General features: G+C 43.5%; 3 protein-coding genes across 3 annotated transcripts in view; 1 reads left to right on the plus strand and 2 right to left on the minus strand.

Moving 5' to 3' along the window:
* Window positions 1-876: 876 nt before the first annotated feature.
* On the minus strand, window positions 877-1645 carry LOC118508241 (perlucin-like protein). The gene is made up of 2 exons (XM_036047855.1): window positions 1501-1645; window positions 877-1431 (listed from the first exon to the last, which is right to left on the minus strand). The coding sequence occupies exons 1-2, from the start codon at window positions 1559-1561 to the stop codon at window positions 1049-1051; spliced, it is 444 nt and encodes a 147-aa protein (XP_035903748.1). The 5' UTR covers window positions 1562-1645; the 3' UTR covers window positions 877-1048.
* A 94-nt stretch (window positions 1646-1739) lies between these two features.
* On the plus strand, window positions 1740-2302 carry LOC118508240 (perlucin-like). Its single transcript, XM_036047854.1, has one exon. It carries the CDS (start codon window positions 1787-1789, stop codon window positions 2240-2242), a length of 456 nt encoding a protein of 151 aa, XP_035903747.1. The 5' UTR covers window positions 1740-1786; the 3' UTR covers window positions 2243-2302.
* A 4812-nt stretch (window positions 2303-7114) lies between these two features.
* The window catches only part of LOC118508242 (phospholipase A1 member A-like), a 63732-nt gene continuing 55599 nt past the window's right edge, over window positions 7115-15247 (minus strand). Inside the window, exons 2-4 of the mRNA XM_036047856.1 lie at window positions 8516-8832; window positions 7842-8449; window positions 7115-7756 (exon numbers count right to left, since the gene is read on the minus strand). Of these exons, the coding sequence (XP_035903749.1) occupies window positions 7539-7756; window positions 7842-8449; window positions 8516-8733 (1044 nt within the window). The 5' untranslated portion in view covers window positions 8734-8832 and the 3' untranslated portion in view covers window positions 7115-7538. The remainder of the gene's footprint in view (window positions 7757-7841; window positions 8450-8515; window positions 8833-15247) is intronic.

Here is a 15247-nt window from a genome sequence, read left to right on the forward strand (position 1 = left end):
TAGAGTCCGGTTGAAGAACACCTGTCAGGATGTGGTCAATTCGTGGTTGGAATTGGTTAGAAAATATTTATACCTTTCATAGCTTCTTCAGGCTTCGCACTGCGGTAATATGAGCTCCTGATATCTCTTGGACCTGCGTCCCGAGATGCCTGACCCTGAGGATGACGCATACAACTTGTATTTCTTTGATAAACGACTAGGCTACGTAGGCACCAAGGTCTCGTAGTGGTCAATTTCTCTTCCAGAAAGCTTAAGAGTGGTGAGGTCTCTTGCATACCTTCCAGACTCGAGGTCTATTTCGAGGTGAGGCTTTGTATGCTCATTTTCTTAGTAAATGTATCAATGAATTGTGTTTATTAGTTAGGCACTGAATCTTAAAGCAATACTTAAAAAAAGTCTCAAGAAGTACGAAAAAACCAAGAAAGTCGATCAATTTCGAGTTATCTGAGTTTGCGTTTGAACCACACGACACCAATGTCAACAAATGGTTTTTTTGTTTGCTGAGGGATAAAATTCGGCAAAAAAAAAACAGTGGCGTTTAGTGCGCTTCACACTACCACAGTCTTTACTTAGCTGCGAGCTGCTTGCCATTGAGGTGGAGCCCATTATTCTACGGAATTGTTTTGAGCAGCTCGGCAATTTAGAGCCAGATCTGCGCTTCGGAATTGGGAGCGTGCTTAACAGATCTACAATAATAGACCTTCAAGATAAGTTTGCCTAGCAGACGGTCTGCGCTATAATTGCTGGAAGACAAATTTTGGTAGGCAAAATATGAAATGAGAAACTGGCTAAACAACGAGAATTGGTCTTGATCACCGACTAGGTGAGTTCTAGAATTCTCCTGGTACGGATGCTTGTAAGTAGAGGTAAGCGAAGTAAGTTTTACAAATAAAATAGATATATTTAACGAGTTGCTCTTATGGACATGCGCTCCTATTGACTCCTGTTGCTACCTTCGTGAAGTTCAAATATGTCCCCCACCCGGAACAGCTTGGAATGTTTGTTACCAAAACTTCACGAGATGTGCTGGGCCAATTGCATTTGCCGCCTAAGAAACTTCATACGCACACACAAAACCGGTGCCAATATGGTCACACCAAATGTCATCCCACTCCGTCGACGACCCAACGCCGATAATTGCCATACAGTGCTGGTCTTGATAGTTGTTCGGTTCGCCGCTGCGGAAGTTTTTGTACTTCATCTCCTTGTCCACACCCATCCAAAACCACTTGCCCTCGGTGCCGAGATCGGATCCTCCGATGAACCAGTAGTTTAGGTCCACCGGGTATCCCGTTGCGGCGATGGCAGCTAGCACCTTATTATGCTCCTCAAGCGACTCGATCGATGCTAGATGTCCGCCCTGCTGGCTACAAATTTGCACCGCTTGCAACGGATTGATGGCGCGCTTGTACGCGACAAACGTTTTTAAACCTGACACGAGGACAACGACAGTAAAGCACATTAGTAGGAGCGATTTTGATCAATTTAAGGAATAGTTACCATGGGCGAAGGCAGCAAGCGACACTAGGACCACAACGGTGGCACGGAACATAAGGTTCATCGTAACAGGACGCTAACCGAGTCTTTCTCCTTACGCGCCAGCTCCGTATCGGTGAGGTTCTGAGTGAGGAATGGATTGCTGGCTGCACCCTATATATACACGTGCTCATGAACTGCAGCATTTGCACAGCTGGTCTTAGGAGCGAATCGAAGTTTGGGTATAAAACCGAACCACAGCCTCACAGACGACCGTGTCTGATAGCAGTACAGTGCGCATATATCCACGATGTATCCGAAGCTCGCGACAGTTGCAGCAATAGGTCTGGTGCTGATGGTGGTGCTACCTCCGCCGGTGCTTACCCTACGCTACACGATCCACAACACCAAGGTGACGTTCTTCAACGCTTTGACGCAGTGCATTCAGTTGAACGGACATCTGGCAGCAGTTCAAACTCCTTACCAGCAGGCCGCGATCTGGAAGGCGATCAAAAAGGCTGGCCCAACGACCGAATCCTGGTGGACGTCCGGCACCGATCTCGGTATGGAAGGATCGTGGCTTTGGTTTTCGCGCAACCGACGGGTAGGTTCCGTCAGAGGATGGACGAACTGGATGGATACGGAACCGAACAACGGCAACAGCCCGGAGCACTGTCTAGCGCTGATCGGTGGCACCAAGGCTGGACAGTGGAGTGATGTTGTTTGCACTGATCCACGCTTTTTCGTGTGTGAATATGATGTTTAAATGTGGCAATGTGTTGCTATCGTTGGGATGGGTAATTTGAAATAAAATTTCCAAAAATAAGCCATAATGTAGTTGAGCTTGTTCGAGGTTCATCATGATGAATCATCATCCGATAAATAGAGAGCAAACAATTCCACTATTCGTTCATAAGTTCGCTATAACAAAACAAAGGTATAATCGGCGCCAATAAACATCCCGCTGTACAAACAAGCGTGTAGAAAACCGGGCCAAATTCCAGGAATTTTATGTTGTATCAAGTGAAACGGGTTTGCAGTGGTGTTGCAACCGATTTTCGTGACCAAATGCGTTTCTTGGAAGGCAGTCCGAGGTAGGCATGCTTAACGAAAAGAAAGAGTACAAAATGAGGCCAAACAGTTTGGCAAGCCCTGAACAAGGATAAATATATGCTCAAGCTTAGTCTGCTGCATTATGCATTCATTTTATTTGCCTGAGGATGACTTTGATTTTCCTTAATATTTTCCTCTAACTCTGCACAAAAGTATTGTCCTGTTTGCATACCGTTCAATATTTTCTTTGTTGAACGTACATTGCAGCAAAAGGAAAAACCCTGAATGTCCAACAGTATTAACGTGTCAATCAACACGCGCTCGCACGCAGAACTATCCAAACCCTTATCGACCCATTTATAAGCCATTTCCCTGGCACAATGAAGAAAAAGATTTTTCTTCCGCTTTTTTCCCCGATTTCAAAGTGTAGCTGCTTCACAATGTCTTCATCGAAATTGGTCGAGCGGGGTCGATACCACCACAACACGTGGAAGGGTTGACAGCCAGCGATAGAAACATGTAACTCGAGCGAGGGTGAAATGATGCTCGAAAGGGCAGCAAGATAAACGGAACCGACAGCGAAAGTACAGACAGTGGTGCCTTATCGTCCGGAACCGTATGTAAATTTCGATACACCAAAATTCAACCGAACCGAATCCCAGCCGTAGAAACTTCCGAAGGGCAGTTTGAATTTGATGCGTTTTTCACCGAGGCTCCAGCGAATCAGTCATATGGAAAATATTTGAAGCTTTATTTGCTTCCGTCCGCTTAGTGTTTTCACGCCGAGAGCACATCTTGGGGTAGGTGACATGATATGATCTTGGTCCTGTGATCCTATATTACTCACTCTGCCTCTCAATACTCTATCAGCATGGGATATTGAAATATTGGAGAAAAAAACTGCAGGATTTCTAGAATTTTCTTCCCCTCCCAACACTGTTCGATGTTGTGGTTGAACGAAAGTACATTAAAATGTAAACTGTTCACACGTCATAAAGTTTTGCACCACGTTACTATCGGTTCACTAGCTCTGGGATATTCGCTCGTGATAGCAATACAGTTGGCCGAGGGAAAATATTTGGTTAGTCTAGTTTGGACCAAGAGAAAACAAAACTACTTGTACTCACTGGGTATAGCTTCGCTTAGTCTTGAGAATGTCCTGGAGATCCTCCAAGTTATTAAACCTGAAAGGAAAACTAGAATTTCTGCCACGAGAAGGCAATTCCAGGATCGTAGTTCAGCTTTGAAGTATTATTGCTGATGCCTAGACAAATGTCCTCAAAGCCGCTGTTCTAAATCTTAGTAGCCTTAGGTTATGATTAGCTTAGACACATATTCTAGACTATTTTAGAGTGTAATCATAGCATACATTGAGAATGGTAGTATACAGAGATAAGCTACGGAGTTTTACATCTCAGTTTTACTCAACAGGAGCTCTATAGAAACTGGACCCAGGTTTTGAAGGTACCCTTCGACCTGGCGAGGTTTAAATGAGGTAATAGTTGCCCCACCTGTGTACTCCGGCTAAAGACAACGAACCGATAAATCATTAATAATTCATAGACATAATGTAGGTGCCGGTTAGTTAACACCTTTTTATGCAAATGAAGACAACACACCTTCATTACGCACCGTTATCGGACAATGGTAATGCTCGTCCCGAGATTCCCTATTTATAGAGACCATAGCTTGTGTGTACTTGTTAAGACAACTATCTTGACGTGCATTCCACACATAAACACATCTCCGACTCAGCTTACTCTCGTTACACCCGTTGACAAGTTCTAGCCATTAGGCTCACTTTCACAACAAACGCTTCCTTCTGGGGGGGGGGGGAAAGTAACGCCGTCCCTGGGAAGGCGGAGGACACGGGTTCGGTGTCACGTTCAATTACACAACAATCAGCACCCGGTCAGGGGTCAGCTGGCTGTTCACATCCTTCATCCTTCCGGTATGTGCTTGGGTGAGTTGTCTTGGGACTTTCTTCGAGCGGTTACACATCCCACCACTAGGCCGAAAAAGGGTGTCTCCAATTGCGGCTTTATAGTTAAGATTTCTTACACCAGATTATGGCAAACAAATGATGTTTGGAAGCCGGAGGCGGAAGAATTTCGGACCGTTGTCCGAGAGGTCCGGGTCCGGGTTGTTTGTGCTGCTGCTCCTAATGACTGTATGATGGGTGACTTCAGTGGGGGTTGGACGAAACAAAGTTGAAAAGTATGTCAGCTGACTTTTGTCCGTTGGTTTGGCCGGTTAAGATTAAGTAAAAGCCGCCTGAGGGTGGGTTTATTTTTAGTTGGAACTGCTGCGGCGGGACACCCCCGTATCCGTCCGTTTGTTTGCGGCTTTTGCGGATGCGGAGTCTTCCTGACAAGCTGAACTGTACAGCGTCAGAAAGCAATTCTGGCTTGGCAGGTTTGGCAAACATTGTTGCGACCACACCGTAGCGGCATTTTGTGGCATGTTGATGGGAGGTGTGTGTGTGGTGTCTTGAGTTTGCGGTGATTTTAAGATGTTTCGATGAACTCTCTTCGAAAAAGGCACGGGAACGGGGCAAATGTTGGACCGTTTCGGAAAGCTTCTGCTTGACAATGATTTAGGACCACTTAAGGAAAGGTGATCGTTAAATAAATTAACTCCCGCACGGTCGGAAGCGTAATACGCTTGGTTCGGCGATGGCGATGGCTTAAATTAATGATCGATAATCGGCTATTGAACGAGCGGGCACGGTATGGTTTGTTGATGTACAACTTAGTTCGTCGATTGATTTTGTTGAGAGACTCGCAATGGGGATTAAGTATGTTGAGTCATATTTATAAATACATCCCAGCAAGGGATTGATTGAAATAACAAAATTTAATACAGAAAATTATTTGTTTATCTCGACCATCAAAATACTTTATTTGATGATCATCATCAAGCCGTACTGCTCACTGTTCCGGGAGAAAGAGAAACTTCATCGTATGAATGAGACGCAACACTGCAAATCAGGCCGAGTGAAACAAAACATCAACAAAAGTTCCACCCCACGTAAGCTCCCTTAACATAGGGGAAGTTTTGTTTTCGGTTTCGCTCGTTCCAATATTTCGGTGAAAACGATATTTTCTTTCGCCCGGAAAATTGTGGCGAAAGTTTGAATTTTCCCACTGGGGTTGTGTTCAAAACGAGGGCGCGTTAGCATTGCTTCTAAATGTGACGTGTAGATGGCGCTAGCTATACTGCCCAGAGGGTATGCAATATTGAGACTGTGGTACGTATTGTATGCAATCCGCACTAGTTGGTAAAGGAGAATGCTGGTTGAAGGTTTGTTTGTCAATTTTTAAATGAATTTTTGGAATTCTAAGCAGTTTTGGTGCTAAAAAAAAATGAAATTAAAGGATATTTATACTTGAAAAATATATGTTATTGCTAGGCATTTTCCCAAATTTCTTTCCAGAAAGTATAAAATTGAAAATATGTAACTCGAATCTAAAACTTTCTGGATCGATCGCTTGCTCTGCATGCGTGTTTGCGCAAAACAATGCATCCAACAATCCTCCGAAAGAATAATCCACAAAACTGCATTAAAGACGTCCTACAGAAATCGGTGAAAAAACGTTACCACGGTGGACAGGATGTAGCAGCTGTTAGCGAACCGAAGACACTGCACTGAAGGGAGCACAAATGGGTGAAACCGTTCCCGAGTCAAGTGAAAACAATGCCAAAAGGAAAATAGAGGAAGCCTACGAGCAACGATACGGGAGGGAGGGAAAAATAGTTCTGAAGCGTTAGAAAACTTGCCACCATCGGCAGAGGGAAAGTTTTTTAAGAGAAAAGTTTCCTGCTACGTCCAAGTTGTCGCAGGACGCAGGCTGTGTGGGCCAAAGTGTTTCCTGCCTTACTCAGTCTGTGTGTGTGTTTTCCCTTTTCCCGTTTTTTCATGTCGCTCCAATGTAACTCTTTTTGAAGCTGATTGTTCTCTGGTCATGTCCGTCTGCATCCGAAATGGGGTCTGTGTGTAGGAAGAAACCACAGCCACCTCCGAACGTTCTCACTGAGCAAGTGTCGTCCACGGATGTTGCGTCCAAACGGACGAGATTGGACGGTGTGTGGACGATGCAGCGAGGACGTTTAAAGGAAAGTTTTCGAAACCGACACAAGTTGCACTGTTGGATCGTTACTTCGGTTTTTGTGTGCCGAAGAAAGTCTCAGCTCAGCTGCTGCCGGGTGAATTGCATCAGCCGGCGGTCTCTCTCTCTCGTTCGTCGGTCTGTTGATTCACTTTCCCATTTTTGAAACAGTTTTGTGGTTAAGGGGAGCAAGGAGTTGGGGAAGGACCGAAAACAAAATGCCATCTTGCTGAATGCACCAAACGTTCTTAGCCAAGGGATTGCATCTCCGCTTGGTGTTGTTGTGTCGTGTCAGGACATTCTTGAGCTTGAGGAAGACGATAGTTATTAGGGGTTTTTATATTTGATGTCCATTAGTAGCTCAAGGGAGAGTTCGTAGGAAAATCGAGGGTTGAAGAAATTCGCTTAAATCTTTGACAGTAAATACTGCTATTACCTGTAATTAGAGAGCGAGAGTTCGCTAGTAGATTGCATAGTTTCAGGCGCAATATAAAGCTTCAATTTTTTTATTCCTTTATCCTATCAGAAGCTCTCTTGAAGCTAAATTAAATGAGGCGTCCAAACCTCTAACTTATTTATACAATTATTTACAATTTTTCAACAGAAAACCCCAGACAGTCTTGTTCTTCCGAAAGGATACTAACACTATTCAAAAGGATTCCTTCGTCGTCGGTTAGCTCTTAAAGGCGCGTTCCCATACATCCACCAGGTCGAGCCCGTGATAAGCTGCTTAACTTAAATTGATCACCGAAAGCGAAGTTGTATTCATCATGGTCCCGCGTAGGTCAAGCGGGACACAAGCACGTCCCAGACAGGCATTAGCGTTTCGCCAAAAGCTTCCATTGGCGAGAAGGTATTTAAGACGCATCCATGCTACCCAGGAATGGTTCCAGAAGGACATTAAAGGTACGGTGGCTTAAGGGAAGTTTGGAGATAGAAATTGCCCGGCTCGGTTCCATCGTTGCTGATGACGCGGCGTGTCGTCGACGGTCGGATTCTGCAGCGACCCGCGAGAAAGTGCTTGTAGCTGTGACATTTCGTAGCGAGTAGGTCAATGGAAGGATCGAGCGTAGCTTTAAATACTTCCACCACAAAGTAATGGCTGCAGAGCTGTGTTACTGGTACGGGAGATCGAAATGGACGTGAGAAAGAGCAGCTAATTTTAGAAAACCGTTCCAGCAGGTTGTTATGCTTTACACTTACACAGGTTGGTTGTACCAAAGGCCTTGCTGAAGCAGGAACAGGCGGGCTGAGGATGCAGTCCACCGTTAAGGTAGATGTTCTGATGTCCCAACGGCATGGGTGAACCTAGCTGACCGATCGAACTGTACCACACCTGCACGAACCGAGCATCGGTTGGGTCCAGGGTGCCGCGAGGACTCTGCATCGCCGGGCCTACTGTGTAGAATGGTCCCAACGGATCCAGCCCGATAATGGAACCAAGTTGTCCCGCCAGTAGCTGTCCCGTCTGTCCAACCAGATGGGCGGTAACACCTTCCCCGACGAGTGTGACTTGCTCCGGCGGAATGTCGATTGCACCGAGACTTTGCACAAACCCGGCCAGAAAGGTGGCAATGCGAAGCGAGACTTGGTTAATGAACAGCCGCAATTCCACCGTGGCAAGTGATTCAAAGTCTACCACACAATAGTTGCGACTGGTCACAGCTAAAGCGAGCCGTTTCGCACCTTCCGCAAACTGTAGCTTGTTCTGTAGCCAGCCGTGCACGAACAGTACGGTCGAGCGGTTCCGTTGCAATACCTCACCGAAGTCACCGTAGTCATTTAAGGTTAGCCGGAATTTGTCTGATTTCCTGTGGGAAAATGAATAATAATATGATATACACGAATCGAAATGCTTGCAAACCGATTGTTGTTACCTGTTGAAGCACCAGATGGAAACATCTTCCCAAATCGGTCGCCACTCAACCTTTTCCTTTAAAGAAATGTTGTACTTTTGGAGGTTATGTGCCCAACATTTGGATAACTGCTTCACACTGCGCATTTCACGAATATCAAACGTTGGTAGGGTTTGGATGGGGGAAATTAAAGTCGTCAGAAAAATGAGGCCCCCAACAACGATAGAAGATGGTTTCATGTTGACCCACAGTTCACTGTCACGAAACGAGTGGAATAGATTTAAATTCGGTCGCGGTTGCCGTCCGTTGTTGAACTGCTGCCTGACAAATGCGCTGCCCTGAAGGTGAAGACGCAACGCGTGTTATAAGAAGAGACAGTTGTTGTTTGTTGTCGTAATTTAATAGCAAATAAAAACAGTTATGACAAACGTTGGGCTGTGTACGCTTTGAATGGGAAATGATGTAATTAGTGTGTGTGTGTGTGCGTATGTGACTTGCAAAAGAAAAAGAGTTCATTCAAACTTTTTAGCAAATAAAAACTGATTGCAGTTGGTTGTGCGAAAAGGTGTGTTAATTTGAGTTGGTGTTTTTTTTGGTTGTAAAGATGGACTTGAAAGTGGTGTTATGTGTTTTAAATGAATCTAGACGATTAAATGGACAGGACAGTACAAATGATGACTTTTTTTTATTTAATAATACTTTTAAATTTCTTTTTAGTTTTCTTAGAGAGAAGAAGCTTAGAATTACAGGGGTTTTCAGGTTAATTTTATTTCTATACGAAAACCCTATCACTTTTAGAAATTTTAATTGGAATATGGTTCTCAACAGGGTTTTTGCTGGGGTTTCAGATGAACAGAGTTGTAGCTTAATTATTAATTTTGTTTGTAAATTTGCTTTTACTCTCAATCAGTCATTGGTAAACAGAATAAACCAAAGTTATTAAGAACAAATATTGACTAAACAACAAGCATTTATAGCAATACTGCTATGCAGTTAATACTAATATAACATTGGTTTATTTTTTCAGATATAAGATATTCTGATTTAGTAAAGTAAAAATAAATGTTTTATTGTTCAAAAAAAAAAAAACAGTGTTAAAGCTCAACAATGGCCTTACGTTTACCGAGCTATTGAAATATAATTAATTGGGCATAGGATTTTTTATAAGTTGGCATCATTTTGATTTTTTTCAATAAATATTGAACACCGCAAAAATATTGAAACACATGAAAAAGTTTTTTTTAGCGTAAAGCTTGAGTTAAAATTAGTTAATCTGTAGATAAATTCATTTGGTATGCGAAAAATTAGAAATATAATAATTAATTCCGAATGAGAATTGTTTTAAATGGGTGTTGAAAATCATAGGCCCGGTTCAATATGAAGAACAAACACAGATAAACAAAAATATCCATCTAATGTTCCAAAAAATATTCATAAGAAATGGATTTATTTCAATAGACATTTACGTGCACGTCTTTAATAACTTAGTGCAGTGAAATTCCTGCTGCTATCATGTGCCGCCGTTGTTTTACACGCGCTGCTTTTGTCGTTGTCGTACGCGCTGGCAGGGTTCTATCATATGGAAAACCCTGTAATCAAAATATTGAAATATTTCAAAACTTCAGCTCCTTTGTAAAGCTTTTCACGAACGCTTTTCCCCGTTTTGGAAATAAATTAAGTCCTTTTGAAATATTGCACCCCACAACCGTTACAATCTCTCACTCGCGTGAATCCAATCACACCACTCATCGCTGCTCATCGTTGCCATCCTCTCGGGATGAACACGCATCCTTCGTGAAAAGTTCATCCACCTAAATCGGGATGAAACTTGCTTCACCGTGCTTCACGAACCAGTTAGTTTCGCACCTAACCCGGAAGAGGAAAGTTGCGTTCCCAAGCAAGAGAAACTCGCCACGCATTTCCCGCATATGGTGCCAGAGGCTGCCCCACACCGAGTGGGCGACCGCGTGATGAAAAATGGACAAATATGTTAGGAAGGAAAACGAAATATTCACGCGTTTTTATTCACTTTCGCTTTTCGAAGCAAATTTTTCTTTCGTCGCGCGCGCTTGCACTGGGGGAGAAGGCGTGAAAATTTATACTATCGTCACGTCTGCGTTAATATGCATGCAATTTGTTATCGCGTCCTTGTTTTCTCTTTCGTTTTGCTCCGTGGAAGCTCAGTTGGTGGACAATTTTTTATTTCCCCAACTCAGCCAGTAGGGAAAACTTCTTGCTCCACACGGGCTGTGTGGCTTTCGCGTACGTGAAGTACAGACGGTGACTTCCGCACTTGGGCGGTGGCGGTGTGAGTGAGCTTGTACCATTCCAGGATATTCATGCCGATCGATAATTAAGCCTAAAGCACACCGAGCATTTGGGAGCGTTTGGGTCGTCTTTTGCCCCAAATGGTTGTTCACCGTCCTTCAAGGGGATAGACTCGTTTGGACGTTAAAGTAATTTCCTGCCTGTGGGCCCTGTGCGTTCAGTACGGGACTGAGTTGCATGGCGAACGAGGGTTGCGTTGCTATGGCGGTGGTGCGTACTACCCGACGACGGTAGCCCCACCATTTAAGACTTACACAATCAAATCTTAGTGATGGATACGATAGGACGGACGAACCGGGGCGAACTCTGTTTTTCTATTTTGCCCAGTTACATTTACAGTTCGCAGCTGGAAGGGAGAATGAGCTCGAGCAAGGCACAAAAACAAGATAGTCTTAAATTTTACCTCCGGAAAACTGTTCCGAACCGTGTTTTCCCTCGGCGAAACGGCTACCCAGGCGCTACTATTTTTGCTCCCCTTGGAAACCTTTCCGGGTGGTCGAGATCAGAGAAGTCAACGGTGGCGGGCGTCATCGCAATGGTAACGCTTTGATGCACACGCCGGTTGGTTAGTAGAAAAAGAAAAGAGGTGAAAACAAAAAATACAAAGCGAAAGATTAAACAGGAAAAATCCAAACCTCGACCGGCAAACAAATGCAGTGAGATGGAAGCACAAAAAACGAGCGAGCAGGAAAAACCGTGTAGCTGTAAGGATTGCGTCCGACAGGATTTTCACCCGTATGAGAAAAGGGAGAGGGCTTTTCGCTTGGCCCTTGCTGAGCTGGGGGATGAGTGGCTAAAGTTTTGTTTTTTCGTCCACTCGCTCGTAGCACAACAAAAATTAGCTACGGGTTTGAGTAATCAGCCAGCGTCCGGGTGAAATAGATACACCGGCAGTCGGGGGTTTTGTTTTGACCGAAAAACGCTGCCGACGAACCTGGGTGCAAAAAAAGGCAAAACAACTCGATAAAGTGGATACGGCTAGCGGAGATACGGGGTGGAAAAGTTTTTCTCCTAGGTTTCTCCATAGGTAAGATTTTCCTTTTTTTGGTGGGAAATTAGTGCCACCCGGATGCTAGACACAGAGATGAAGGTGTTTAATATATTTATATGACAAAGCATGTGTAACATCTGGAACACGGTGTTCCTGGTTCGCTGTACTGTAACCTTCTCTGTGTACGCGGTGTTTTGACCGCCCCCATCGCACAGTGGGCATACGTTTGGATTAATGGAGGAAAACAGAAACTCTTATTTTAATTACTTTTTTTTAGCGTTTAAATAAAAAAAAGAATTTATATTTTTATTACAATAAGTGTGTAGTAGTAGCCTCCAATTTTTTATCTCTTCAACGTTTTCAGACGACTGTGGACTCAAGGTGAATATAAAAATGTTACTTAAAAATAAATGAAAACATGACAAGGTTTACGGGATGAAATAGCAGTGTTTGAACCAATCCCGGACGCTGCTCAAGTCAAGGTTCAGAAGACCTCAATACCGCGTAGGAGCGAGTGCCGTCGTCTGTCAGTATAATATCCCGGCGGAAGCATCCACGTCATCACTTGATCTCAATTTGATTCTATCTTGCCTCCTCTGTTAATGTGGACGATTTAATACGATTATTCGAGCTGGGACATTCGGATTCGTAGCCCGATAGAGGAGAGCACTCGAAGAGGGTTTCGTCAATTTTAAGACAGTCTATGCCTCAGAGACTTATATGAGTACTGGTACTACAAATGGTCTATACAGTCCCAGCTCCTCAGTATCAGCCTTAGCCATCGTAACAGGTATTGTGAGAGGAGAAGTTTCCTCAGGCTGTAATGTGCCCGGTTGCTAGACAGCCTCTATGTAGTTGTTGACGCTGACTTTTGACCCCAGATTTGTAAAATTTTAAACTGCTTCTAAGGTGCGATTTTAGTCTCGTTAACCTGCTACCAGAGCTGATGGTGGGGCAGATGCAACCAGAGCTTCTGGAACGAATGAGAGCCTCAAACTAATGCCATCAGTATATGACAGAACCTGCATGCCCTTTTTAGTGCCCGATTAAAGAAAAGACTGGCAAGCTCATCTCACTGGAAAACTAATTCCAACTAGATACTGAAAGCTAAGGTTTTGTTGGTGAAATAGAGCAGAAATAGTAAGACAAACAATTATTCCACTAAAAAAATCTCTCCAATGAGTTTTAATTTTACCCCAATATTTGTCCTCGAAATCCCACTGTGCCGCCTTAAAAGGACTCAACAGGACAATTGTGATAACAAAAAAGTGCGGAAAACAGGTCCCATTTTCCTGTCCCTTGTTCTCAAACGCTTCGTCTGCTATTTGCTTTCGGTGCTAAACATGAAATGAAATTAAAAAAATGCAAATAGTCCCCCATCTGTCTGCCGCCTACGTTTTTTATGTACTTAAATCTATGCACATGTTTTTTAGAGAGGGGGGGGGGGGGGGCGTAAAAACGGCAGAAAAAAGCCTTAAATAATTGTAATGAAAATTAATTGGATTAAAAGGTCCGGCAAATGTGTGTCCGGCTGCTGGTTTGCGGAATTGGAATGCTTAAAATTAATAGACACATTTTTTGTTTGGTCTCGCGCCCTTTAACTTACAGCGGTCGCAAATCGCCCCCCGTATGAAAATGTGTGTGTGTCTGTGTGTTTTCCAGGTGCGTTTTTCTCCTATTGTCCAGCCCGAGCTCAACGCTCCGAGGGAACTGTTTGCATAAGGCCCGGTGGGCGCCGGTGGTAAACCATTTCATGGTTCATTTTTTTTTCGCTCCCTCTCTATTTTTCGCTCGGAAAAGCGAATATCCCGGGGTGGTACAGTGGGTGAGCCAGGTGAGCCAGGAGCGGTATGCCTGCATGCTAAGCACTTTACACACCAAGCTGAACCCATGCAGTAGTTGGTGTGGCGTGTATCGTTTTATGGTTAAACGCCGTGCCACAAATGGATACTTCTGGATAGCAATCGTTTCGGAATCGGAAGGACTGGAAGGATTCTTTCGGCACAGGTGGGTTGGAAGGGAGGGAGGAGAGGGCGTATTTTTCCACTGCTAACATCGGCCCTAATGGGGTCATGTTAACAGTTCCTACAGGGTCAAGTAGCTGCCATGTTGAGGGATTTAAATTGCGCCAGTCCGAACGTTCCGTTGGACGGCATGTGGATAGAGCTTCCGGGATTTGATGTGAGTGTGGTGAGTGGGGTGGGTATGAAAATTCCTACAACAAACTGAACGGAAAATGGGCATTTCACGGATGAGGGTAGAAAATAGTGAAAACATATTTGCCTACTACCACACACTTACTAACAGGAATCAATTAGGAAAATTTCACAGAATAACTCTCAAGTTTCCTGAACCGAGATGTTTATAAGTAATCTATTGGGAAAATCACGTCATAGGAATTACTCCCAGTAGGATGGCAAATATAGCTTATTTCAGTAAAGAAAATAAGTGTCTACATGTCAAAATTTTTTTTGACAAAGTCGATAGCAATATCATAAATTGAAAACAATAATAAAAATCTAAAAAATAAGATAAAAAAGAAGGTTGCATCCAACTGCATGAAATAATAAAAAGGGTTAATGTACAGAACTTAAAAAACCCATGATAAGAAATGCTAAACTGAAGATAGAAATGATAAAAAAGAGCTCAAAGGATTCTCAAAAAATCAGCTTCTTCAGAACTCAAAACTAAAAAGTAATAAAAAATTCAATGCGAAATTAGAATTTAGAAGAATTGAGAAATATAATATAAAATTAAAAAATGGTAAAAAAATAACTGCAGGGGTCCGGTTGCCGAGGCGATAACAACGCCGGATCTCACACGGCAAGACCGGGGTTCAAATCCCAACCAGTCCATTTCCCCGTACGCAGGGCTGACAGGAAGTTACAGAAATCCGAAAACGGCAGGCAGAGACCACTCGAGGTTGTTTTGCCAAGGAAGAAGAAGCAGAAGAAATGCTGTTTAACAGGTCTTTTTAGAGCTATTATTCGCAAATAGCAAAATCAAAACAAGCACTATTAATATAAGTCAACTAGATATAACACTCATAACTAAATTTTAACTGGTGAACAAAGGACCTGATGAGCATTCGAATAAACTAACCCCAGAACAAAAACAAGATCAATTGCTGAGCCACTTTACAGCTGCCCTTTTGACCTCCCCCTACTTGACATTTATTCCGTCACCCCAATGACGTGCACGTGACGTAAGGACTTTCATGACAGTTTTTATGCAAAAGAAAAGAATGTATTCCGTGTAAAGTTCTCCCGCGGGGATACGTTTCCGTTCCTGGTGTTCGTTCATAATTTTTCCCCCCCAGCAAACGAATCGACCGATGTTCTTTCGTTCGTTTTTCCTTCCTTTTGTTTTTTTGCTTGTGTTCTGGTGCTGGAATGTTTCGTTCGGTTTTTCTTTTTGGAGGGAAGTAGGGAAAA

The sequence above is a fragment of the Anopheles stephensi genome, chromosome 2, assembly GCF_013141755.1.
Source record: "Anopheles stephensi strain Indian chromosome 2, UCI_ANSTEP_V1.0, whole genome shotgun sequence".
Lineage (NCBI taxonomy): Eukaryota > Metazoa > Arthropoda > Insecta > Diptera > Culicidae > Anopheles > Anopheles stephensi.

Bases quoted from the DNA above. Each gene is read 5' to 3' on its own strand.
- LOC118508241 (XM_036047855.1), bottom strand. From the start codon at position 1,561: ATGAACCTTATGTTCCGTGCCACCGTTGTGGTCCTAGTGTCGCTTGCT. The intron at 1,432-1,500 runs GTAACTATTCCT...TCCTCGTGTCAG, and splicing joins GCTTGCTGCCTTCGCCCATG to GTTTAAAAACGTTTGTCGCG.
- LOC118508240 (XM_036047854.1), top strand. From the start codon at position 1,787: ATGTATCCGAAGCTCGCGACAGTTGCAGCAATAGGTCTGGTGCTGATG.